The sequence below is a fragment of the Eucalyptus grandis genome, chromosome 5, assembly GCF_016545825.1.
Source record: "Eucalyptus grandis isolate ANBG69807.140 chromosome 5, ASM1654582v1, whole genome shotgun sequence".
Classification (NCBI taxonomy): domain Eukaryota; kingdom Viridiplantae; phylum Streptophyta; class Magnoliopsida; order Myrtales; family Myrtaceae; genus Eucalyptus; species Eucalyptus grandis.
The window spans coordinates 60,824,128-60,848,204 of NC_052616.1; the positions used below are offsets into that span (position 1 = coordinate 60,824,128).

The 24,077-nt window shown below is 38.8% G+C and overlaps 2 protein-coding genes across 2 annotated transcripts; both read left to right on the forward strand.

Annotated features, from left to right (window-relative positions):
- The first annotated feature begins 9,651 nt into the window (after positions 1-9,651).
- Positions 9,652-12,173, forward strand: LOC120293093 (disease resistance protein RUN1-like). The gene is made up of 3 exons (XM_039311851.1): positions 9,652-10,175; positions 10,382-11,507; positions 11,657-12,173. Exons 1-3 carry the CDS (start codon positions 9,697-9,699, stop codon positions 11,957-11,959), a joined length of 1,908 nt encoding a protein of 635 aa, XP_039167785.1. The 5' UTR covers positions 9,652-9,696; the 3' UTR covers positions 11,960-12,173.
- Positions 12,174-16,322: 4,149 nt separating this feature from the next.
- On the forward strand, positions 16,323-19,584 carry LOC104447685 (disease resistance protein RUN1-like). Its single transcript, XM_010061397.2, has 4 exons — positions 16,323-16,825; positions 17,034-18,156; positions 18,303-18,599; positions 18,695-19,584. The coding sequence occupies exons 1-4, from the start codon at positions 16,323-16,325 to the stop codon at positions 19,205-19,207; spliced, it is 2,436 nt and encodes an 811-aa protein (XP_010059699.2). The 3' UTR covers positions 19,208-19,584.
- The last annotated feature ends 4,493 nt before the right edge of the window (positions 19,585-24,077 follow it).

Here is a 24,077-nt window from a genome sequence, read left to right on the forward strand (position 1 = left end):
TGAGTCGTAATTCACGTAAAAACATATGAAAAACGAAACTCTACTCAGTTATTACATATTAGAGCAAACAATAGGAGGGACTGAGATTTCTGCATCCATCACTATTGATTTAAATGTCTCATTATATTATTTTATTTCATTTCATTTAACACTTAAGAGTAATGATGGTAATCAAAATCAAATTTACATAAGATCAGAAACTTGATTTTAGTTAAATAATTGAGGGGGCTGGCTTTTAATCTCCTAAAAATTATGGCTCTAAAGTCCATGCAATCTCGTTTTCACATAATTTTGCCATTATACACGCTAGTGACTCCAAGGAAATCAGGACGTTTTATCTCAGCTAACTTGTGTATAATTAATGCTCTTCGTTAATTAATGTATTGAGCTTGAGTTTGAACTTTGGATGCCTTCAGTCCTAAACTTAATCTCCAAGCAAATTCTCAGTGGCGTCCAAAATTTGGCAGAGCCTGATCTTGGATTAATGATAAAAAGGAAGAAAATCAAGATTTCCTAATTTGAGTCGGCAATTCACAATTTTTTAATAGCCTCTACATGTGCTCATAATAGCACAGAGAGTGGTCGACGGTAGTGACGAGTTTCTGAATTAATTAGATGGTTGTTTTAAATGGGTTGCATGCTCCAAGATTGACATAAGGAGTGTTGGTAGAAAAAAAAAAAGTCTTGCTTAGCCGAAGAAAAAAACGTACAGACTCAAAGGATCTTGCTTTTGAGATATCCTCCCGACGAAATCGATTGATCTAATTCATGATCACGACTCACACACTTATTGCATTTTACCTATGTAGTTCTAAATCATTCAATTTTATTAACTGAATCATAAATATTTTCAGCTTTTGTCAATTGAGTCCATCAAATCAATTTTGGCCATAAATTACTAACGTAAATACCACCATCCTAGGTGGCATAACCAATGTCCAAAATTTATTAATTTTTTATAATCCGAAATTTATTAAATTTTAAATTTTTTTGGATTTTTAATTTTTCTTTTCTTTTTTTTTCCTTCTCTTCTATTTTCTTCTTCACTTCCTATTGTGGCCAATGAGAGTTGTCTGGCCCTCATTGCTGGCAAGGGTTGCAGCCCTCACTTGGCCTTGCTTAGATCTAGACGAGGTCGTCGTGACCGTGGGTGAGGCAAGCCTTGCCATGGCCTCGTTGATCGTAGGTGAAGGCGGCCTCATCTACAACAGGGCTAACTTCACCCGTGTCCTCGACCCTCACCCAGAAGGCCATTGTGGACATGGGCAAGGCGGCCTTGCGGCCCTTGCCTTAAAAAAAAGTGAATAAGAAAATAGAAGAAAATAAATAAGTAATATTAAAATATTATCAAAAATTATTTACGTCAATATATATTGTTTATCATGCCACATACGATGATTAACATTCATGTCAATGATTTCCGTAAAATTGGTTGGATAGACTCATTTATCAAAATTTGAAAATATTTATAACTCAATTGGTAAAATTAAAATATTTATGACTAAATTAACAAAAGTACTTTGAAAGAACCATAGAGGACCGTGCTCTAAGATAATAATTTGATAAGATAACACAATTACAAAACATATAAGGCATACCATCAAAGTAAAAATATGCACGTAAACCTAGCGAATCATGCAACCTCCCCCAGCTTAGAATTTCCGTACAAAATGGATTTGACTTTTCAGTTCTCTTTTTCCTTCGGAATGTGAACTCATTCAAAACAGATTCAAACTAAAATTTCCAAACTAAATCTTCTAATCCATCAACCTCATGCATATTCTTAGCTTCCTTTGAGGGGAAAAGTGTCACAAAAATCCTAAACTTATTGCAATAGTGCTAATTAAGTCCTAAACATTTTATCGCCCTAATTTAGTCATAAAATTTTTTACCCAATGCCAATTTAATCTATTCAACTAATTTTGACTAGATTTTTCTGATGTGGACGCCGACTCACATGGCACGGACTAATATTAACGTGAACTTTTAATAATATTTTAATATTTTTCAAAAAAATATTTATTTATTTATTCTTTTTCCTTTTTTTTTCTCCTTCCCTTCCTTTTTCTTCCTCAGTTGTTTGCTGATTGATGACTAGCTAAAGGCTAAGGTTGACTCGTTGGCCTCTAGCGAGCATCGTTGACCACTAGTGAGGGTGAGACTTGACCTCAACTAGCCCTAGGCAAGGCTCAAGCCCTTGCTGAAGGCCACGAGTGGCCAAGCGAGCCTCCTCAGTGGCTGATGAGGATTGCCAAAGGCCATCAAGTTCTCTTGCCGACCTTCGCCTTTGGTTGATTGTTAGACCTCAGCAACCGGCTAGAGGAAGAAGGAAGGGAAGGAATAAAAGAAAAGAGAAAGAAAAGAACAAACAAAGGAGAAAGAAAATATAAAATATAAAAAATTTCGAAAAAAATACTACAATATTATTTAAAAGTTGTTTACAACATGCCAACCATGTCAAATAGGCCGACTAGCGTCCATATCAACAATATTTGGCTATGGCCAGAAGGATTAAATTGGAATTTGGTCAAAATGTTTAGAACTAACTTGGCACGAGATCTAAAGGTTTATAACTAAATTATCACTATTAAAAAAAGTTAAGACTAAATTTGCATAAATACAATAGGCTTAGGACTTTTCTAGCATGTTTCCCTTCTTTGAATCTATCTAAATTACTCATCAAAGGAGGAATAAAGATGGTAGATTTGTGCTAAATAAGATGCTCAATAAAAGTTGAACAATTCAAAAAGGAGAAATGAAACAAATGATCTATGAATTTTGGCCAATGTGCAATGTAGTCCCTAAACTTTTAATTTGTTCAATGTGACATTGAGGATCAAGTGGTTGTCAATTACAATAAAACTCTTGTTTATTAATACAAGGACAAATACTAGAGGTGATTGGTTCCCAATCCTATATGATTCCCAAAATATGGAACTAGGGACTAGATCGGTTGGTCTTAAGACTCGAGAACCAAATTAATGGTCCATTCTCGTATCCGGTTTCGATCCGATCCAAGAACTAGTCACTTTTTTTCCCACTAACTTTTTTTCTCATTACTTTTTTCCAACTACTTGGAACCGGACCAAGATAATGTTTATTTACATTTTACTAATTTTTTTGAAGAGATAATAAAAAAAAAAAAAATATTTATTCGGTCCCATCCAATTCTTATTAGAACCAGGAATTAGACTACCTAGACACCGATTCCACTTTTAGGAACCAAGAACTGAATGGACACTCCTGAGAACCAAACCAAATCGACCAATCTGATATTGTTTAGGTGATTCCTGGTTCGAATGGTCCATTTTGCACACTCCTAACAAATACATAGCACCACTCACACACTAATAACACTCTCTGCTTTATAATGCACACTTCACTATTCGCAACTCTTTTATCATTACACTCATTACTCTACACACAAGCCACTCTCCGCTCACGCCACTCCACAACACTACGGGTGAGCACGGTTCAAGGGTAGAATTTGGAACCAAAGAACCAGACCGGTGGGAACCTATCCAATTCTAAGTTTCAAGATATGTAGGGTAGGTTCTAGGTTCTAAAAATTAGGGAACTTGTTTTGACGAGTAGGTTTCAAATTCTAGGCTGGTGGAATTCGGAGTATGAAATAAGCTTTTATATTTTTCTTGGTCAATATATTCGCACAATCCTCCAGTATTTCATATTGTTCGATGATGAGTTGTGTAATTTGGAATCACTAGTTTTAGTTTACATTTTATGACTAAGACTTTGAGTTTATTATTGTTTTATATTATTCATGTATATAAATATAAGTTGAAGTCAGTAGATTGTAACAGCAAGTGGTAGTCATGACAAGTAATGATTCATTACAATCGTTCACTTAATAATATAGGTAGAACCTACATGGAACCTAGAATCAATCATGGAACCTAGAGTTTATGACATGTAGGTTTCAAGTTCCAAGTAGGTTCCAAGTTCCAAGAAATAAGGAATCTGTTCTAATAGGTAGATTTAAGGTTTCAGATTAAACCTGTACGGAATCGGAAACTGCTCAACTCTACACAATACCATGCACTATAGTGCACAACACTCCATTTTTGGACCCCACTCCTTCTCAAGACTTAGAGACTTAAATCTCTCACAAGACTCACGCTAGGTCTTTGCTTCACTCTTGCTCCATACAAATGGGAGTGGGTCTTGCCTATTTATGCTACTATTAATGGCAAAGTAAACATATCTCATAAGCATTTTCTACTATTTCACAAAAAAATGATACTAGAACATCGTTAAAATATTACATGACATGCCAACTCATATTTAACAAAGAAATTATTTAAAATGATCAAAATAAGATGATAACACATATTTTATGTACAAGTGAAAATTAACAAAATAATAATAAATTACCTATTAACACAAGCAAAAAAATTTGAAAAAAGAAAAAAAGAAAAAAAAACTATTTTGAAGGGCATTTTAATACAAGAATACATATTTCATAGATGCTAGGGATACATGACACCTTCTATTTGATAAAGCATCACTAGAAAATTACAGCTCATATCATTCGGATAAATGAACACAGCAAAATCAATAAAATAAATTCTATCAAATAAACGAAAGAACCCATCATTTATAACAAATTTTTAATAGTATAAGGTTAAAGGGTTAAATTACATTATTTTATGAACAGATATGAATGAAAGCTTGATAGGCCTATGATTAAATGCATAATTAGATAACTCTTATCACTTTGCAATTAAGATAATTATGAAAGAGTTAAATAATATATGGATGCGCAACATAACAAAATGTTTTCGCAAAAAATAGTGTTAGACAATCATTAGAAAGCTATCCATAACATGAGAGCCCATAGTTGACGACTAAATGAGATTAGTAAATAAATGAATATCAGTAAATCAGCAGAAATAAATTTTAGCAAATATAAAGACCATCATTTCTATCATTTTTAAAATACAAAAATATTTTTATACGATCAAAAAAAAAAAAAAGGTTAAAAATATTTTTAATTTACACAATTTTTATATGTCACAAAAAATGACCAAATTCATAATTAGTGATGATTTATGATTAATAACATAATTTCAGATAACTTTAATAAGATAATTCTTTGATGTCTTTTTGAATTTTTAATAATTTTTTAATAAAAAATTAATCAATTATCAGAAAATTTTAACACCTCATAAAAAAAATGGACTCATTTAAGGAAAAAATAAAGTAATTTTGAAGAACTTAATTAATAAATGAGGACAATACCGATTGCATTCAGTGTACCTAATAATTACTTGAACTAACAATAAGTGCAAAATGGATCCTTTTTTTTTTTTGTCGTCACTATTGTATTCCTACTTTATACTCACTCGGACTTTTGTCCCGCTCTCTTGCGGCGTGAGAATCGAAACTCACTCTTGAAACTTACGCGTCCCCACCCCATCCCCCCTTGAGAAGGTGGGGATTTGAACCCCTCACCTCCCCCTTCCATGTTGAAATGGTGGCCACTAGGGCGAATCCCAATGATTAATGCAAAATAGATTAATAGCCAACGTTTAGGATACAATAAAAACATATATTGTTTTAAATCCATGCAACCCGTGAACATCTTCCTGGCACATAAGAAAAGTAATAGCAATTTCCAACCCTTGCATATTTTAATGGCCTATATTTTTCATCAAGTTTGTATGGTTGGGGATCACAAATAAATCATACTATTACAGGCCACATACATAATTTAAAAAACTTAGTTTCTTCTCTTTTTAATCGTACTAGCTAATTAGCTCCCTCTCTCCGGTCGTTGCTCTGCCGCAGTCAGACTTAGCTATTTTGACCCATCTCTTCTTAGACCTGCTTCTGTGTGTGTGTGTGTCTCTCTCTATCAGCTGAACGATGAGAAGAAACCGACAGATTGCTTGGGAGGCCCTTTTTTTTTTTGTGTGTGTTTATAAAATAGATTTTATTAGCTGAAGTCATATGTTAATGATTGAAATTTATGAATGACCGAAACATATGGCTGAGGGAGATTTCAAAATATGGCGGTGTGGTGAATGCGTGAGACTGTGTCGAATGAATAAAATAAATAAATAAAAGAATTTGTCAACCTTGGCGAGGTTGGATACCTCATTACGAAGAATTTAGATAGGAAAAATTATCCAAAAAATCTTAAATCTATCACATTTTTGCCAACTTAGTGTTAAGTTTTTGAATTTTGCTAATTGAGTTTAAAACATTTTCATATTTTATCAATGGAGTCCATCCAGCCAATTTAGGGTGAAAATCATTGATGTGATCGTTAGCCATCTTATGTAGCATGACCGGTTAACGTTGATATTTTTTAAATAATATTTTAATATTTTTTTGCATTTTTTATTCTTTTCTTTTTTTTTTTTTTTTTTTAACTTAGGGCCGGCAAGGGCATGGCGACTCTTGCCCAAAGCCAGCGAGGCCCGCAACACCCTTGCCTATGGCCTGTGAGGGCTAGTCATCGACTCTCGTTGGCCCAAAGTTTAAAACCCTAAAAAAAAATAAAGAAAAGTAAAAAACCAAAAAATATATTAAAAAATACCAAAATATTATTAAAAATATCCACACATCAGTATTATTCATGTCATTTAGGACGACCGGCATCTACTTCAATAATCTCTAGTCAAAATTAGCTAGATTGAGTCAAAATGTTTAGAACTTAACTAGTAATATTGAAAATGTTACGAATTGAATTGATAAAAACGCAATAGATTTAAGATTTTTTGGACAATGTTCCCAATTTAAATATTCCTTTAATCATACAACAATTTCTTAATCACTCGGGAACCATAGGAATCCACCAAAAGGGACAGATAGAAAACAAAGAGAAAAAGATAATAAGGACATTTCTCAAAAATAAAAATTTTATTCAATAACTCAACAGTGTTCCAATGAAGGACCTTAGGCATCTATAACAGGGAGCCTAAAACGTAACCAAAGAAAAGATGACTTGCTTAAAAGAAAAACAAATTATGTAGGCAACATCAATATCAAATTCCTAATCTAGATAAAATAATTTTTAAAAATTCAAAATAGAGCTTGATTATAAGCAAATATATTCTAGAAATATTATTCTAATAACAAGAGATAATTTTGAAATCCTCATATAAGGATTCAAAATATTTCTCATATGATTGTCCCCCGGTTGGAGAATACTCTGCCCTCGAGGCCAACTTCATCAAGCATCTAGGTCTTCCTGATGTGGTGATAGATCAACAACATTGAATGTAGCAGAAACACCATGCTATCTAGGTTCAATTTTCTAGCCAATATCATTGATGCGTTCTAAAACTTGAAAATGATCACGTGCTCAAGGAGATAACTTAGCACGACGACTAGGTGAAACTCGGTTCTTTTCTCAAATGAATTCACACAAGATCACCTTCCTTGAAGTCGATACTTGTCAGTTTGCTTCAAAATTCCCTTCCTTACTTCCTTTTGTAATGGTTGATTTCCTTAGCCCGTTCTTAATGTCTCGAATAAATTGTCGTTTTGTAGGTGATGCTATGTGATGCAAAGGACTTTAATGATGCTTTTCATGCACGACTTCAAATGGGCTTTCACAGTTAGCTCAACTCGTTGAAAAATATTGAGCAAACTCAGCTTGAGGCATAAAAAAAGCCCACTGTTTAACACGTTTTCAAATAAAGCTCCTCGATAAATTGCCCAAAATTCTGTTAACAGCCTCTGTTTATCCATCGGTATGAGGATGACTGGCAATGTTAGAGTCCCTGTTTTTCACCATAATGTGTAAAAGTGACTCATAAACTTGACATCACGAAAAAAAGTGACCGTCTCTGGTCGAAAACGCATCAAGAACCTTGAAACCCAGTACAAAATGCGCCATTCTCGAAAATTTATCGGCTAAAGCCGTGACTATATCTTTGTTGGGTTTAGTCATTGCCAAACTCACGATAAAGTCCAATCTCATATCTTCCCCAGACAGCTCGTGGAATAGGCATCGGCAAGTATAAACCAGAGTTCGGCCACCAGGTCTTGCAACGTGGCAGTTTTGCCCCGCTCAATGTGCCGCGCTTTATATCCTTCATCAGTTTTTGGCCAATGAAAATTCTCTCTGACAAGCGCCAAAGTTCTGTCACGACCAAAATGGACCCGCTAGTCTACCATCACGGGCTTGAAAAGTAACAGGTTGACAATGAATACTGCGAAGCACAACAGATTGCCCCGGAACAGAAAGCCGTCTAGACCGTGAAACTGTCCGCTAACTTCCAAATTTCCCCAGAATCTGGATCCTCCTCGTACAAATCTCTCACTACTTCAAATCCAACAGCCTTGATTTGCATGGTAGAGAGGAGCGTATGTATGTCAGCGGCTTAAAGAATCCAGGGCTCGATTTTGAGTGCCGGATTGCCAGATTTTTGTTCGAGGAGAAACAGAAAATATTTTAGAAAATCACTTCAACCTGCATGTCAAGGATTAAAGTTCTGTTGAGAGTTCAAGCGCTTAAGTGCCTCATGGTCAAAGTACAAAACACATTCTTTTGTTAGCAAATAGTGGCTCCAATGATTGTGAGCACGCACTATAGCATTAAACTCTTTTATCACAGGTTGAATACTTTTAAGTTTGGCATCATTTAGTTTTTCACTGAAAAAGGCATTGTGACGATCTTCTGGACCGAGTACAACATTGATGCCAACGTTTGAGGCTTCGCAATGAACCTCAAAAACCAAATCGAAGTTCGGTAGCACCGACACTGGATCTTCAATGATTATATTCTTTAAGAGCTGAAAGCTCTCTAGCGCCTTTGCGATCCTCTGAAGCCTCTCTCCTTTAAGCATGTAGTATTTGGTGGGGCAATGGAACTGAAATTCTTTATTATGTTCTGTAGAAAGAAGAAGTGAGGCCATGAAAGCTTCGAATCTCATGAAGCCTTTGGAGCGTTTGCTATGAGGTGATATCTTCAATCTTATTTGGATCCATCTCTATTCCTAAGCTAGTCATCACATATCCAAGGAAAATTAGCTTGTCCATCAAGTAAGTGACATAGCAAATAAATTTTGCTCTCTCAAAGCTTGGAATACTTATAGGAGATGTGTCATGGGTTATTCCTATCCTTACCGTGAAAAGAATGCCGCCGAAATGTACAACAATAAATATCCCAATGAAAGGCCTGACTTTATCCATTAGGCACATAACAGTACTTGGAGCATTTGAAAGGCCAAAAGACACTATGATAGGCACATATAAGACATGTGCAGTTATCTATCATATAATTGCTTAAGTTTTTGGTTCAGTATACAGCGCAATCACATATCTTAATAACTTTCTATGATGCATGCTTGTAGATTCAAATGGCGTGTGCATGACAATCTATTGGCTTAAATGGCGCTCGACTCCATAGGTGGACTCTAAATGCTTTGTTAAAATAGTGGGTCGTGGACACCTTCCTTTGAAGAATGAAGATAGTAAGACCATGCATAAAGTAATCGCTATCATCGTATCATCAATAGGTGTTGTCTTCTTTTTCCGCACAAACAAAACAATGAATAGGTTTCTGGACACCGCCACCGCCACCAACCAGTCAACAGTCTATTTGCTCACCAAAAACTGAACCCACTCTGTTCTATAACTGTGAGGATTGTCCATCCGAAGCGCGGGCGCGTACTTATTGACCGAGCTCCTTCGCACGTTTTCTCAAGGTCTGCTACACAAACAATGGACATTAGTCACGTTACCGATCAATCCTCGTCAATGTCTAGACAGCCACTCTACGAAGTATTCCTGAGCTTTAGTGGGGCGGACATGCGCAGGGGCTTCGCGGATTTCATGTACACCATGTTGACTGATGTTGGGATTAGCGTCTTTAGAATTGAGGAAGAGCTGGAGAGAAGCGAAGAAACCTTCCCCCAGCCGATCCAGGTGATAGAGCAGTGCAAGATATCAATACCCATCATCTCCAAGGAGTATGCGTCCAGCCAGAGCTGTCTCCTGGAATTGGAGCAAATGGTGGAGTGCATGGACAATAAGAGTCGCATCATCATCCCCATCTTCTACTACATCGACCCGTCGGACGTACGCAACTGCAGCGGCCCTTCTGAGAGGGCCTTGGATGAGCACGAAAAGCAGAACTGTATCCCTCCTCTCCATCGGATCGGAGAGTTGGAGGGACACCATCTCCACGAAAAAAGTGAAGTGTAATTTCCATGACATGCTCTGGCTTGAGATTACTTTTTTCTTGTATCTTGCCTACTTTTGAGTTAAAATTAACTAGGTTTAAATCATATCCAATTACATATTCGTTATCACAACATTGACAACGGCAGCATCATGCACAAATATGTTTTCTTTCACTTTCAATCCTCCCCTTCCACGTCCTTTTAATTCCATATACATTTGGCAGGTCTCCTGGCGAAGTCGTAAGGCAAATTGTCTGCCAAGTTGAGCAGATGCTGAAGAAGCAGGACCTAGTTGTGCCGAAACAATTAGTTGGAGTCGACTCTCATGTGCAAGGCATAATGGCTAAGCTGAAGGTTGACTACCGCAATGGGCAAGCGGTTAAAATTGGGGACTCAAGTGTAACAGTGGTAGGAATATTTGGCATCCCCGGGGTGGGTAAGACGGTTCTGGCCAAATATGTTTATAATCAACTTTATCATCTGTTCGATGCCTGTAGCTTTCTTGGGGCGATCCAAGCTGAAATTGATCATCACGGCATCTTGTCTGTTCAGAACAATCTAATTTCTGACCTTGATAAAGGAAATGCCAAAAAGTTTGATTCTTCTGAGAAAGCTCTGCTTCATATTCGGAAAAACTTTTGCACCGTGAAGGTCCTCGTTCTTCTTGACGATGTGACTAATCACGAACAGCTCAGTGCATTAGTCGGAGAGCTTGATTGGCTTGGCCCAGGGAGCAGGGTCATTCTAACATCGCAAACACAAGACGTCCTTATAAACATCAATGGTGCGGAAATTTTTGTCCTTGAACCGATGAAGCAAGATGAAGCTCTGAAATTGTTCCATAGGCATGCTTTTGGAACGGATTCTCCCTATGAGGATTACAACAAACTGTCAACAGATATTGTTGCAGCTACTGGCCGGCTTCCTTTAGCACTCGAAGTGACAGGTTCATCTCTGTTTCTTGTTAAATCAAAGAAAGCGTGGAGGGAAACATTGACTGCATTGGAAGTTGCTCCTCACAAGAGAGTCCGAGAAGCCTTGGAGAAGAGCTACAACAACCTAGATGAGAGTGCACAGCAGATATTTCTTGATATAGCATGCTTCTCTAATGGAATGGACGAGAGAATCCCCCATAACATATGGGGTGTCGATAATTATTTTCCTTCTACATCAATTCAAGCTCTTCAAGCAAGGTGTTTTGTTGAAATTGGAGAGGATAAAAAACTACTCGTGCATGAAATACTGAAGAAGTTTGGCCAGGAAATTGTCAAGAATGAAAACCGCAATGAACCTTTTAAGCGCAGTTGGCTGTGCGATCGCAAAGATGCACTGCAACTGAAAAGAAGGAAGGTAACTTCTGCGAGCACTGTGCCACATCTTTTCTTCTTTAGCTGCCAATTGATAGTGTTGTTGATCCGTTTTGTTCAATTATTCATTGAGTGTGATGATGCTAAAAGACAGCTATTTTATTAGTTAATTTTGCTTTGCTTGATTGACAGGGTACTGAGAAAGTCAAAGCCCTCAGGCTCAATTTTGGTGATGGATCCGAAGGGAATACCATTTTCAAATATGATCATCTTGTTAGCATACCGAACTCGATGTACCTCAAGCTGGATTGGGCTAATAACCAGGGAAGCTTTAATGTTCTTCTTCCGAAATTAAGGTGGCTTTCTTGGCATACATGGCTCAAGGATTCTTACAATCAATCGCCAGACAGTCGGGTTCACAAAGACTGGGGTGGTTGGAAGTTTTCTGAGGAGGTACGAAATGAATTTACTATCTTTTCGCATTTTCTCTTTTGACGATGTATTTCTCGGAACTCAAAATTTACCATCATATCCTATTTATCTTTGCCGGCAAGGAAACTGAAAGTTTTGACCCTAACTCCTTGTCGCCAGTTGAGGGCCACTCCAACAGTTGGTGATCTGAGAATTTGGTTTATTTGAATATGAAGGGGTGCAGTTTCCTCTATAAATTGCCAGATTGGGGTCCCATGAGAGGCCTGGAAGAGCTGCTGATCGATGGAACTTCCATTTCACGGATTAGTTTCCCAAAGATTCCATGATGAAGCTCAAAATTTTCAGTGCTCGAAATTGTAAAACCTGACTGAAATATCCGATTCAATCGGGTACTTGCAGTCCCTCGTATATCTAGCTCTAGATGGCACTGCAATCCACACCCTCCCGATGTCCATTGGATTGCTGAAGAAACTGAACACGCTATCTTTGAAGAACTGTCGAAGGCTATTCAATCTTCCAGATGGAATAGGGAACCTCAAGTCATTGCAATCCCTGGAATTATCTCACACTGCGATTCAGGAGTTACCTCCGTCAGTCAAGGATTTGAAAGCTATGAAAGTGCTTAGGATGAGGGATACTCTCATACGGGAGTTTCCTGAAGCTATACTGAATTTGGAGCAGCTGGAAGAGATAGATTTCTCGTTATGCCCAATTTTAGAGGGGGGAATCCCCGACGGCATTTCTAGATTGTCGTCTTTGGCAATTCTGAGACTGACCTGCACTGGGATTTCTGGCCTACCTCCAAGTTTTCACCGCCTTTCTCATCTCCAGGAACTCGACATATCGGGATGCGATAAGCTTCAGAGCCTGCCCGAGTTGCCCTCTAGTTTGATTAATGTTTTTCGAGATTAGGGTAATTAGGTTCTGGACTATAAAGATTTTACTTACATTTTTATTAGCTTTATAATTATCTTTCATTAGTGATGATCAGGACTTGTATTAGTGTGATTCTCTTTTGTAACGAGCTTTACCTTTTTTAATTTAAAAAAAAAAAAATCGAGTGTTTTTCTCTGTTATGCTTCATGCATATGTTACAAGTTGCAACTCGTGTTTACTTGTGTCAATTTTCAAAATGCCGGATTATCTGATCATAAAGCAAATCTCTTGCAGTTCTCTCACATCTACCTAATCAATCAAAAATTCTTGCTTTGAGAAAAGATGCCAACCAAATCTGGAGATATATCAATCAATTCCAGTCATCACAAAACCAACTTCCTATGGAAATACTAGCTTTCCTTCTTCAACGACCTCCATTTTATGACGAGAAACCCGATTGCATGATTTGGATCAGTTTCAATCTCTCCGCTATCGCAGAAATCATCATTAACTTGAAATGAATGTTCAAGTTTAAAACCAGCCAACATTTCAAATGAAAATCGGAAGATCTCAATATCTCGGTGTTAAGGCTCGTAAATGACATTCCAGGCTCGTAAATCACAGCCATCAACTTTCGACCGGGTGCCTTCAAGAACATCTGAAACGTGCATGGATTTTGATTGATCTTGGAAATTATGTAAAACGGGCCTCGTTTAATCACCAAATACTACCGACCCAAAAAAAAAATCACCAAATGCTCTTTTCCAGCTGTAAATACATTTGATTTTGAGTATCGAACAAATATTCTTTGCTATCTCTAGGCAAAGTTAACATTTTAACAATCTATGCATCTTCGATTAAGTCATGACGTATGATTTGCCTTCTCTCAAAACATTGCTCCTTCAATTTACTCCACAATAACAGAGCTCCGCTATTTCACCTTCCTAATTTCTAAGATATCGATGTCATAAAAAGAAGACAGAAATGCATCAAACTTCCTAAAATTTGTCATGAGAATAAATTTGAATCCTAAAATTTAAAAAAGTACAATCATATTATTAAATTTGTTAAATTTGTATAATCAAGCCTTTCGTAAGTCCCATCCAATTTTGATCAATGGAAAATAACGTGAATTTTTTTTATTAGCATTTTTAGACCCATGAGGTCAATGTTGGTGGGCGCCACATTAGTAAGAACTTAAGTTTTATAAAAATTTAAAAGAAATGAAAAGAGAAAAAAAGAAGAAGGTGGGGGGGGGTAAAAATAAAAATAAAACTATTAAAAAAAGAAAAGGCTCCAGCGGCCATAGTCGAACAGCCGAGCTCGACAAAGCTCGAGAAGGAGGGCTTAGCATCACGAGGGTCCCTCCCATCGCTTTGCTCGTGGCAAGAAGTCTCCTCTGTCAAGAAATCAAGTGGATGTGCAAGTAAAATAATCACTTTATTTTATATAAGCAATATTGCAAACTCTTTACACACACCACTCTCATACACCTCTCACACCTCACACAAACACAATTCTTGCACACACCCACTCACTCTTTTTCACTCTACACTTCACGCCACCTACTCCCACCCACTCACACACTCACGTACACACCCCACACTTTGCGTACACACTCCTCACACTTCTTACTTCAAGAGACAACAGCCCCTATTTATAGGAGTCAAAGTCGGCACATCCACCGACTTCCCACACCATCTTCTTCCTATTATTTTATTGCAACTTGGGTCAACAATTGCGGCTGAGGAATTGTCTGGAGAGAGGGAGAGAAATCTGGAGGAGTAACGAGAGAGAGAGAGAAATCCAGAGAATTCTAGAGAGAGAGAGTCGGTGATATTCTCAACATCCTCCATGATTCGCGCGGTTTAGTTGCAAACTCGCGATACGTCCCTTGCGGCTCATCCAACCCGCGAACGACGCCTGCTTCCACGAACGGCTTCTTCAGTTGCGGCCAAAGAATTTACGGCGACAGCAAAGGGATCGGCTTGGATTTCGGCAAAGATGAGGTCTTGTTTGGAGAGAGGGAAAACGGAGCGGATCTAGCCATTGTCGAAGACGTCGTAGGCCGACAAACTTCGAAGTCGGAATCTTCGTCTTCCTCGTTTTCTTCCTCAAGCAGTAACTTCTGTCTGCAGATTTGCGTTGGTATAAAAGCAGTCAGGCTTGGCTTCAGAGATGTTGATCACGGGCTTCTCTTAGAAATCCTTTTTCAACTTGTCGACCGATTAATGAGGATGAAGGAGGGAGACATGGATAGAACCTGATTTTGGGGTTGGTAGCGATCAAATCAGCTTCTCTGCAAACAAGATTACCTCTGTCAAAATGTTTGTGAATTTGGGAGATACAGAGGGGTGAAGAAACGGAGGATTGAAGAAAGAGCGTCCATGGCCTCTCGGGTTTCACTGAGCTCGTCGAGCAAAAGAGATTTAGAGCTTGCAAACATGGTATTCGGAGCTTCTTCGAGCTTGCAATCATGGCTTCTCGAGCTTCGTCGAGCTCAGGGCGAGGGTCCCTCGAGCTTCATTGAACTCGACTATTCAGCCATGGCGGCGGGAGGTCTTCTTTATTTTTGTTCATATGTTAGCTTTTTTTATTGTTATTTCTTTTTATCCTCTTTTTCTTTATTAATTTTTAATCATTCTTTTCTTTTTATTCTAGTTTTTTTGTTTCCCAAATGTGGCGTTTGGTGAGTACTACATTGCCTTCATTTGTTTTAAGAAAGTAATAAAAAAAAGACAACATCATTGTTTAGATTTGATTTCACAAATTTTATAAATTTTAGAATTTGATTATAATTTCTAAATATATTGAAATTCAATTGTATTTTCGCTACAAATCTTAAGTTTTTCAATACACTTATCCATAAATAAATATTATCTAGTTTCGCAAGCTAACCAATAACTTCCCATGCAAAAAAAAAAAAAAAAATGTTGTGTGTGTCTATATATATAGCATCAAACTAAGAACTTGTACCTCAAATTCATCAAATTTATTAGCATAACATGTAGGACCGTTGGCAATGACTGGACATCGCCTTAGAAATTTTTAATAGCAATTAGCCGAAGTGATTACTTGGAATTTCACGCAACAACTTAGAACTATTTTAACAAAATTGAAACATTTAAGATTGAATTAGTATCCATGCAATATGTTTAAAATTGATTCAATAATTATCTTATTTTTTTCTCACAAATCAAACAACGAATAGGTTTTTGGACTTTATTGTTTTTTTCATAAATAGTTTCCTCATTTGGAAGAAAAAAATCAAAATAATATAAAAACGTCGAAAAAAAGAAGAGTGAAAGAAATACTCAGAAACTAATCCGGATACAGTACAGAACCAGCCTAAAACATATATAAATAAGATCCTAAAAAGCCACCGCCACCGCCACCGACCGGTCAACAGTCCATCTGCTGTCCCAAAACCACGTCAACTCTGTCCTATAAGTGTGAGGATGGTCTATGACCCAAAAAAAAAAAAAAGGACGTGCGCATCCGTAGTGACCGAGCTCCTTCTTCCGTTTTCTTAAGCTCTGCTGCACAAACGATGGAGCCGAGTCACCTCACCCATCATTCCTCATCAATGTCTAGACGTCCAGACTACGAAGTGTTCCTGGGTTTCAGAGGGCCAGACACGCGCTGCGGCTTTGCGGATTTCCTGCACACCATGTTGACTAATGCTGGAATTCGCGTCTTTAGGGATGAGGAAGAGCTGGAGAGAGGAGAAGAAATCTACCCCCAGCTGATCCAGGCGATTGAGCAGTCCATGATATCAATACCCGTCATCTCCCAGGGTTACGGGTCCAGCAAGAGCTGCCTCATGGAATTGGACCAAATGCTGAAGTGCAAGGACGAGAAGAATCACATCATCATCCCCATCTTCTTCCATGTTGAGCCGTCGGATGTACGCCACTGCACGGGCCCTTTCCAGAGTGCCGCGCATGAGCACACGGAGCGCGGCAGAGATGGCACGTTGGTTAATCACTGGATGTCTGCCCTCCATCGGATTGGAGCCCTGAAGGGACACCATCTCCAAGAAAATTGTGGAGGGTAATTTCCACGACACGCTCTGGCCTGAGATTACTTTTCTCATATATCTTGCCTACTCTGCGTTAAGGTTAAATATGTTCAAATCATAGACAATTATATGTTCGTTATAATAACAATGACAAAGGGTGCATCATGCATAAATAGGTTTTCTTCCGCTTTCAATCCTCTTGTCTTCCATGTCCTTTTTATTCCATTTGCATTTTGGCAGGTATTATAGCAAAATCATAAAGCAAATCGTCCAAGAAGTTGAGCGGAAGCTGAAGAAGAGGGACCTAACTGTGCCGGAACAATTAGTCGGAGTCGATCCTCATGTGCAAGAGATAATGACAAAGCTAAAGGTTGAATACCACGATGGGCAAGCGGTTAAAATTGGACACACATGTGAAAAGTTGTTAATACATGGCATCCCCGGGGTTGGAAAGACTGTCCTGGCGAAATATGTTTATAATCAACTTCATCACCTGTATGATGCCTGTAGCTTTCTTGACAAGTTCCAAGAAGAAATTAGAAATCATCGCATCGTGTCTGTGCTAAACAGACTAATTTCTGACGTCCGCAAGGGATCAGCCCAAAAGTTCAATTGTTCTGACCATGCTCTGAAACATATTCAGACCAGGTTTTGCACCAAGAAGGTCCTTCTTCTCCTTGACGATGTGAAGGATCATGAACAGCTCAGCGCAATAGTTGGAGAGCTTGATTGGTTGGGCCCAGGGAGCACGGTCATCGTGACATCCCGAAGATGTGATATCCTTCAAAAAGTCAGTGGTGCGGAAAATTACGTCCTTGGATCGATGAAAAAAGATGAAGCTCTGACGTTGTTCTGTTGGCACGCTTTTAAAAGGGATTCTCCCCCTCAGGAATTCGAGGAGCGGTCAACAACTATCGTTGCTGCTACTGACGGGCTTCCTTTGGTGTTGAGGAAGGTTGGTGAGTTTCTGTTCGGAAAAAGCAAAGACGTGTGGGAGGAAAAACTGATGAAGTTGGAAGAAGCTCCTGATAAGAGTGTCCAAGAAGCCTTCCTTGAGAGCTATATCACCCTAGAAGAGAATGAACAGCAGATATTTCTAGATATAGCATGCTTCTTGAACGGAAAGGACAAGAGAATCCCCTATCACATGTGGCTCGACCTTAAGTTTTATCCGACATTATCAATTAAATCTCTTCGTGCCATGTCTTTGGTAGAAATCGGAGAGAATAAAGAACTACGCATGTGTGAAATACTGAAGACCTTTGGCAGGGAAATTGTCAAGAACGAAAACAGGAGGGAACCTTGCAAGCGTAGTAGGCTGTGCAACCACAAAGAAGCACTGGATGTACTAAAAGAAGGGAAGGTAACTTCTGCGAGGACTGCACATCTTTTCTTCTTTAGATTCCATTTAATGCTGTTATTGATCCATTTTGTTCAATTATTCATCGAGTGTGATGCTAAAAGACAGCTCCATTTTTAGAAGTTAATTTTGTTTTGCTTGATTGATAGGGCACTGCGTACATTGAAGCCCTCGGGCTGGAGTTTGGTGATGGATATGAGGAGAATGTCAGTTTAATATGTGATAAATTTGATGGTTTACAGAACTTGAGGTTCCTCAAGCTGGATAAGGCCAATATTTGGGGAAACTCTGGGAATCGTTTTCAGAGCTTGAGGTGGCTTGATTGGCAAGGGTGCCCTAAGATTTTTGAGGATCATTTAAATCTGAATTTGCAAAACCTGGTGATTCTTGATTTGTCAGGGAGTCAAGTTCATGTAGACTGGAGTGGTTGGGAGCTACTCGCGGAGGTGTGGAATAATTTCTCTATCTTCACACATCTTTTTCTTGACGATGTATTCCTCAGGAACTCAACATTTACCATCATATCCTCTTTGTCTTGCAGGCAATGAAACTGAAAGTTTTGAATCTAACAGGTTGTGTCCAATTGAGGGCCACGCCAACATTTCCTCCTTCAATGGAGCTGGAAAGACTCATTCTGGAAGGTTGCTCTAATTTAGAAGTTATCCATCCATCGGTTAGTAATCTAGAGAAGTTGGTTTCTTTGAACATGAAGGGATGCAGTCTCCTCTATGAATTGCCAGATTTGGGTCCCATGAGAGGCTTGAAAGAGCTAGTGATTGATGGAACTTCCATTTCTCGAATTAATTTCCAAGAAGGTTCCATGAAGATTCTCAAATTTCTTAGTGCTCAAAATTGTAAAAACCTGACTGAAGTATCCGATTCGATCAGGCAGTTAAAGTCTCTCAAATATCTTTCTCTCGACGGCTCTAAAATCAACACCCTGCCGGAGTCCATTGGATGGCTTGAGGAACTGAAGACACTGTCTCTAACGAACTGCCGGAAGCTATCTGATCTTCCTGATGGAATAGGAGGGCCCGCGCACTGCAATTCCTAGATTTATCTTACGCTGCGATTAAGAAGTTACCAACGTCAGTCGTGGATTTGAAAGCTATGGAAGTGCTTAGGATGAGGGGTACTTTCATACAGGAGTTACCTGAAACAATTTTGAATCGAGATAGCCGGTAGAGATGGATATCTCGTTATGCCAGGAATTCGAGGCGGAGATCCACTTCAACATCGAAAGATTGTCGTCTTTCGCAATCATGAACCAAAGATAGATTTCTCCGAGTATCTCCCGTCTTTCTCATCGCCGGGAACTCCACATCTCCAGATGCAACAATCTACAGAGCGTTCCCAAGTTGCCCTGTTTGGTTAATGTTTTTTCGGTTGTGGGTAATTAGATTTCGGACAATATTTTAAGAGATTTTATTTACTTCTTTTAATATCCTTCCGACAATCTTTTGTTAGTGAATAACTAGGAAATTCAGACTTTTTATATTCATGTGATTCTCTTTCATACTGAGCTTATCCTTTGAAACTAGAATATCGAGAGTTCTTCTTTGTTACACTTCATGCATATTTACGAGTTCCGACTCATGTTTACTTATTTTTTCTACGTTCAGTTTTCAAAATCCCGGTTTATATGATCATAAAGCAAATCTCTTGGAATCACATCGACGAAATCAATCGAAAGCTCTTCCTTTGAGCAAAGACTCCAACCAAATTTGTTAGACAGATCCGTCCATGTAACGACCCTATCTCCCACTTCAGGCGATATTGTCCGCTGACACCGAGCCCTCACGCTTTAAAACGCGTCACTAAGTTTAAGGAACCTGCCTTATATACAAGGCCCATGACCCTCCCTAAGCGATGTGGGACAAGAGGGAGAGGAATCCCTTCCCCCTCCCTTGCCTTCCCTTGCGCACGTCCGAGGACCGGAGGCGTGGACGCACCGCCATCCCTCCTCCCCGCGCACCGCCGCTCGGGTCGTCACAGTCCATTTCAGACATCACAAAATCAACTTCCTGTAAAAATCCCATCTTTCCTTCTTCAATAACTTCTATTTTATCACGAGAAACCTGATTTCATGATATGGATCAATTTCGATCTCTCCGCTATCACAAAAATCAACACTTACTTAGGCGAATGTTCAAGTTCAAAATCATCTACCATTTCAAATGAAAATTGGAAGAACTCAATATCTTGGTGTTGAGGCTCGAAAATGACATTCTACGCTCATAAATCACAATCATCGGGCTTTGACGGGTTGCCTTCAAGAACATCTGAAACATGCATGATCTTGGAAATTTTGCTAAACGAGCCTCGTATAATCGCCATTGCTCTTTTCCCGCTGTACATACCCTTGATCTCGCCGAACGAACAAATATTCGTCGTTATCCCTAGGCAAACATCGACATTATAACCTACGCATCTTCTACCAAGTCGTGACGGGTGACTTTCCTTCTCTGAAACATCGCTCCTTCAATTTGTCCCACCGTAAGAAAGCTGCCCTTCAATTTCTAGGATATCCATGTAATAAAATTATTTAACCTGGTTTCCAAGCCAACCAATAACTTCCCATGCAGTGGAATATCCATTAAAACTAAGAATTTGTACCTGAGTGAAATTCATCAAATTTATCGCGCCTTTTGCAATTCCCAAGATGATCTTGACGGCAACAATCACCAACTTCATTGTCTCTATCACAACCCCCACATATTTCACAAATCTCATAGCCGTCACGTCCTCCTTAGCAACCATCATCACCATAGCCAATATCACACCCAGCTCAAAAAAAGAAAAGATAGGGAGATCATACAGCCCTCTCCTTATCCGAAAGACAGCCTAGAACAAAACCAACTTAAACCTACCATCAAAATATATATCCATCTATATGTTTGATCAACAGGGAGTTGGTCACAAGATCAAAGTTTCTGAAATTTTATCAACGAGGATATACCCACATCTCCAAACTCAATTAAACGCAACATAATTTTCAAACACACAATTCATACCCAACAGTATCCAAAATCCAACTACCAAAATTCTCATTGACATTGCTCTTATTCTACGAGCTGCTAGTTGAAAAATCTGAAAACATAGGAATGAATGGGATGAGCAACCTATTGCAACCCTCCCAACATGATCTAGAGAAAATCAGGTTCAAAGGTAATCTTGAGTCAGGGACCAATAGTTCTTAACCATAGCAGATTCTCCCAAATTCTTACCTCACGCAATAGGGATATTAAAATTGATATTGATCTATTTATGAAGTCTAACCTAAATAAGAGTTGCCACTAACTTATTAGGATTGGTTTGGAGCTAAATGAGACATAGGAAGATACTTCACTTCCTACACAACAAGAAAAGTAGGCATGTGACTCCTATTTAGGTTGGACTTCATGGATAGATCAATTTCAAGCATAATAAGGTGAGGTGGCGATTTAGGAGAACCGACGCTAACCGTCAGTCCCCAACTCAACATTACCTATAAAGTCATCTTCCTTGAATTGTACCGGGAGGGTTGCGATAGTTTGGCAACTCCAAAGTTTTTCTTTGTTATAAAAACTCTTCATTTGACTTTCATTTGTTTTAAGGGACAAAAAGTATTTACTTGCGGCATGACAAACTTGCTTACCCCGTAAATAATAGGAAGGAACGTCAGCACATAAATCCAAGGGGATTGAAAAATTGAAAACGACACAACATTAACCTTCATTTGAATTCACCTTCTTGGGAGTTTGACATTTCTTATCAGGAATAACAACAAAACATGTTAGGAAATGACTCACAATGAATAAATTGGAATCTATACAACATCACTCTCTGTCGATTTCGCCATTTGGTAACAAAAATGTCTGAATGAACCCATTGGGAACATGTGACACATGTTAGAGAGAGTTTTAATGAGTAAACTGGAACAGATACCATGTTGCCCTTCATTTGAAGTCCAACCTAAACAGGTGTGAAATACCTGAGTGAACGTCCATGTACACACATAGCCCTAAAGCTTGGAAGTGCCCAAGGTATTTCACACAGGATCTAGAGTGCCTAATACGATTTATCTAGGACTTAAAACGCCTATGGTTACTCACCTAGGACTTAACATGCCTAAAGCTCACACTTAGGATTTAAGATGCCCACAATTCCAGACTTAGGACTCAATATGCCTATGGTTTCACACGGGACTTGAAATGCCTAAGTTTGCAAACAGAGGGCATGAGACGCCTAAGTTGCTCACCTAGGTCTTTAGATGCCCGGGGTTTTCTACACCCAAGACTAATAATGCCTAAGGTTTCTGATCTAGGACTTTGGAGCCTGTGGTTCCAGACTTAGGACTTGAATGAAAGGCAACAGCTTACAAATTTTTATGGATGGAAGAGAGTGCGAAGTCTGCAAACTCTTGCCATTCGAAAGAACCATGTAGGGTTCCTAAAACTACATCGTGGGTGAGAGTTGTTGCCCACTGGGCAACTTGCCCCGTTTTATCACCTGCAAGAGTCTAAATGGATTCAATTTGGAATGACATACACTATTTTTGCGCCGAAGTGGATGATTCAGCCTCATCGTGTTTCCTTGGTAAGAGGTGTCGTCACTATGGTCAAACACACTCCTCCATCTGCAAAATGCGAGATGGAACAAGTCATTTCCATTGTTGGTTGAACTAATTTAGGAATGACACACCCCTATATGTTAAATCAGATGATTAGGTCTCATCAAGGCTCATTGGCAACCTCAGAATCTTTTTTAATATGGTGAACTTATATCATGGTCTACACAAGTGATTGCGGGTTGTAGCCTCGGAGCCTTTCCTCCCAAAAGTGATTGCAACCTATAGCCTTGGAGTACTCTTTGCCCGGTGAGAGACCAAAAGCTCGTGATGTCTTCCGTTTTCCAGTATGTGTGAGAATGCAGCCTTGAAATTTTATTTGCACATTGAGCTTTTGCAGCCCGAAGTATGCCACCATCTAGTGATAGCCCGGGGTTGAGAAGGAAAAAAAAAACCTTGATAGGGAGAGGAGGAGAGGGGCCTACAAACGCCTCAAGCAAAGCTAAGATCCAAGGCTAGCAATTACAGGTATGTCCCTCGCTAGCTTTCATCACTGCATTTGCATTTGAATTTCACTGCATAACCCGTTGGCAAAATTTAATTGTCTTTTGTTTTTGAAAGGAACCTCTGAGCTCCCTCTCAAAAAGGAGTAACTGTTGATACTTGAATTTCACCTATGAGTCCAACATACATATCTTGAAAAAAAAAAAAAAAAAAAAAAGTACAGTCTCGCATAGTCTAGCATTATCATTCTCTACCGCATTTCTCCACGTGTAGAAATTAGAGACATTTTTTGATAGCTTGTCTACATCGAGCATCGACCTAGATGAGACCACAAATTTTTGTGAACTGGCCCGTTATGCGATCCAACCCGGAACTTTTTGCTGAGAACTAAGACAGTAATTTTATAAAGGTAATGGACACGACCCCAACATCGATGCAAAGCCCAAGCCCATTCCGTCACTCAAGGCGATGTAACTCTACTCACAAATGATTGTCTGTGCTTGCAAATGGCGGTCACGCTTGAGAATGAAGGCATGAGGTTATCTTCATCAAAGGTCCATGTTCCACTAATTATAGAAATTGCTTGCTCATGTGGATCAGCCGTGTTACCAGTGGCTTGAAGACCCTTCACCCGAAGGAATATATGCTTGTGTAACCAACGATGCTCTTTGCCAAGTGTACATACCATTGATTTTGCCGATCGAACAAATATTCCTCGCTATCCCTTGGCAAAAATCAACATTTTAACAACCTACAAATTTTCGATCAAGTGATGACGTGTAATTTTCCTTCTGTCAAACGTTGCTCCTTCGATTTACCCCACCGTAACAAAGCTGTGCCTTCAATTTATTCTTCACCAATTTCACTCTTC

Coding starts and splice junctions, on each gene's coding strand:
- LOC120293093 (XM_039311851.1), top strand. CDS start 9,697: ATGGACATTAGTCACGTTACCGATCAATCCTCGTCAATGTCTAGACAG. Junction 10,176..10,381: donor CTCCACGAAAAAAGTGAAGT/GTAATTTCCATG, acceptor TACATTTGGCAG/GTCTCCTGGCGAAGTCGTAA. Junction 11,508..11,656: donor TGCAACTGAAAAGAAGGAAG/GTAACTTCTGCG, acceptor CTTGATTGACAG/GGTACTGAGAAAGTCAAAGC.
- LOC104447685 (XM_010061397.2), top strand. CDS start 16,323: ATGGAGCCGAGTCACCTCACCCATCATTCCTCATCAATGTCTAGACGT. Junction 16,826..17,033: donor CTCCAAGAAAATTGTGGAGG/GTAATTTCCACG, acceptor GCATTTTGGCAG/GTATTATAGCAAAATCATAA. Junction 18,600..18,694: donor GTTGGGAGCTACTCGCGGAG/GTGTGGAATAAT, acceptor TTTGTCTTGCAG/GCAATGAAACTGAAAGTTTT.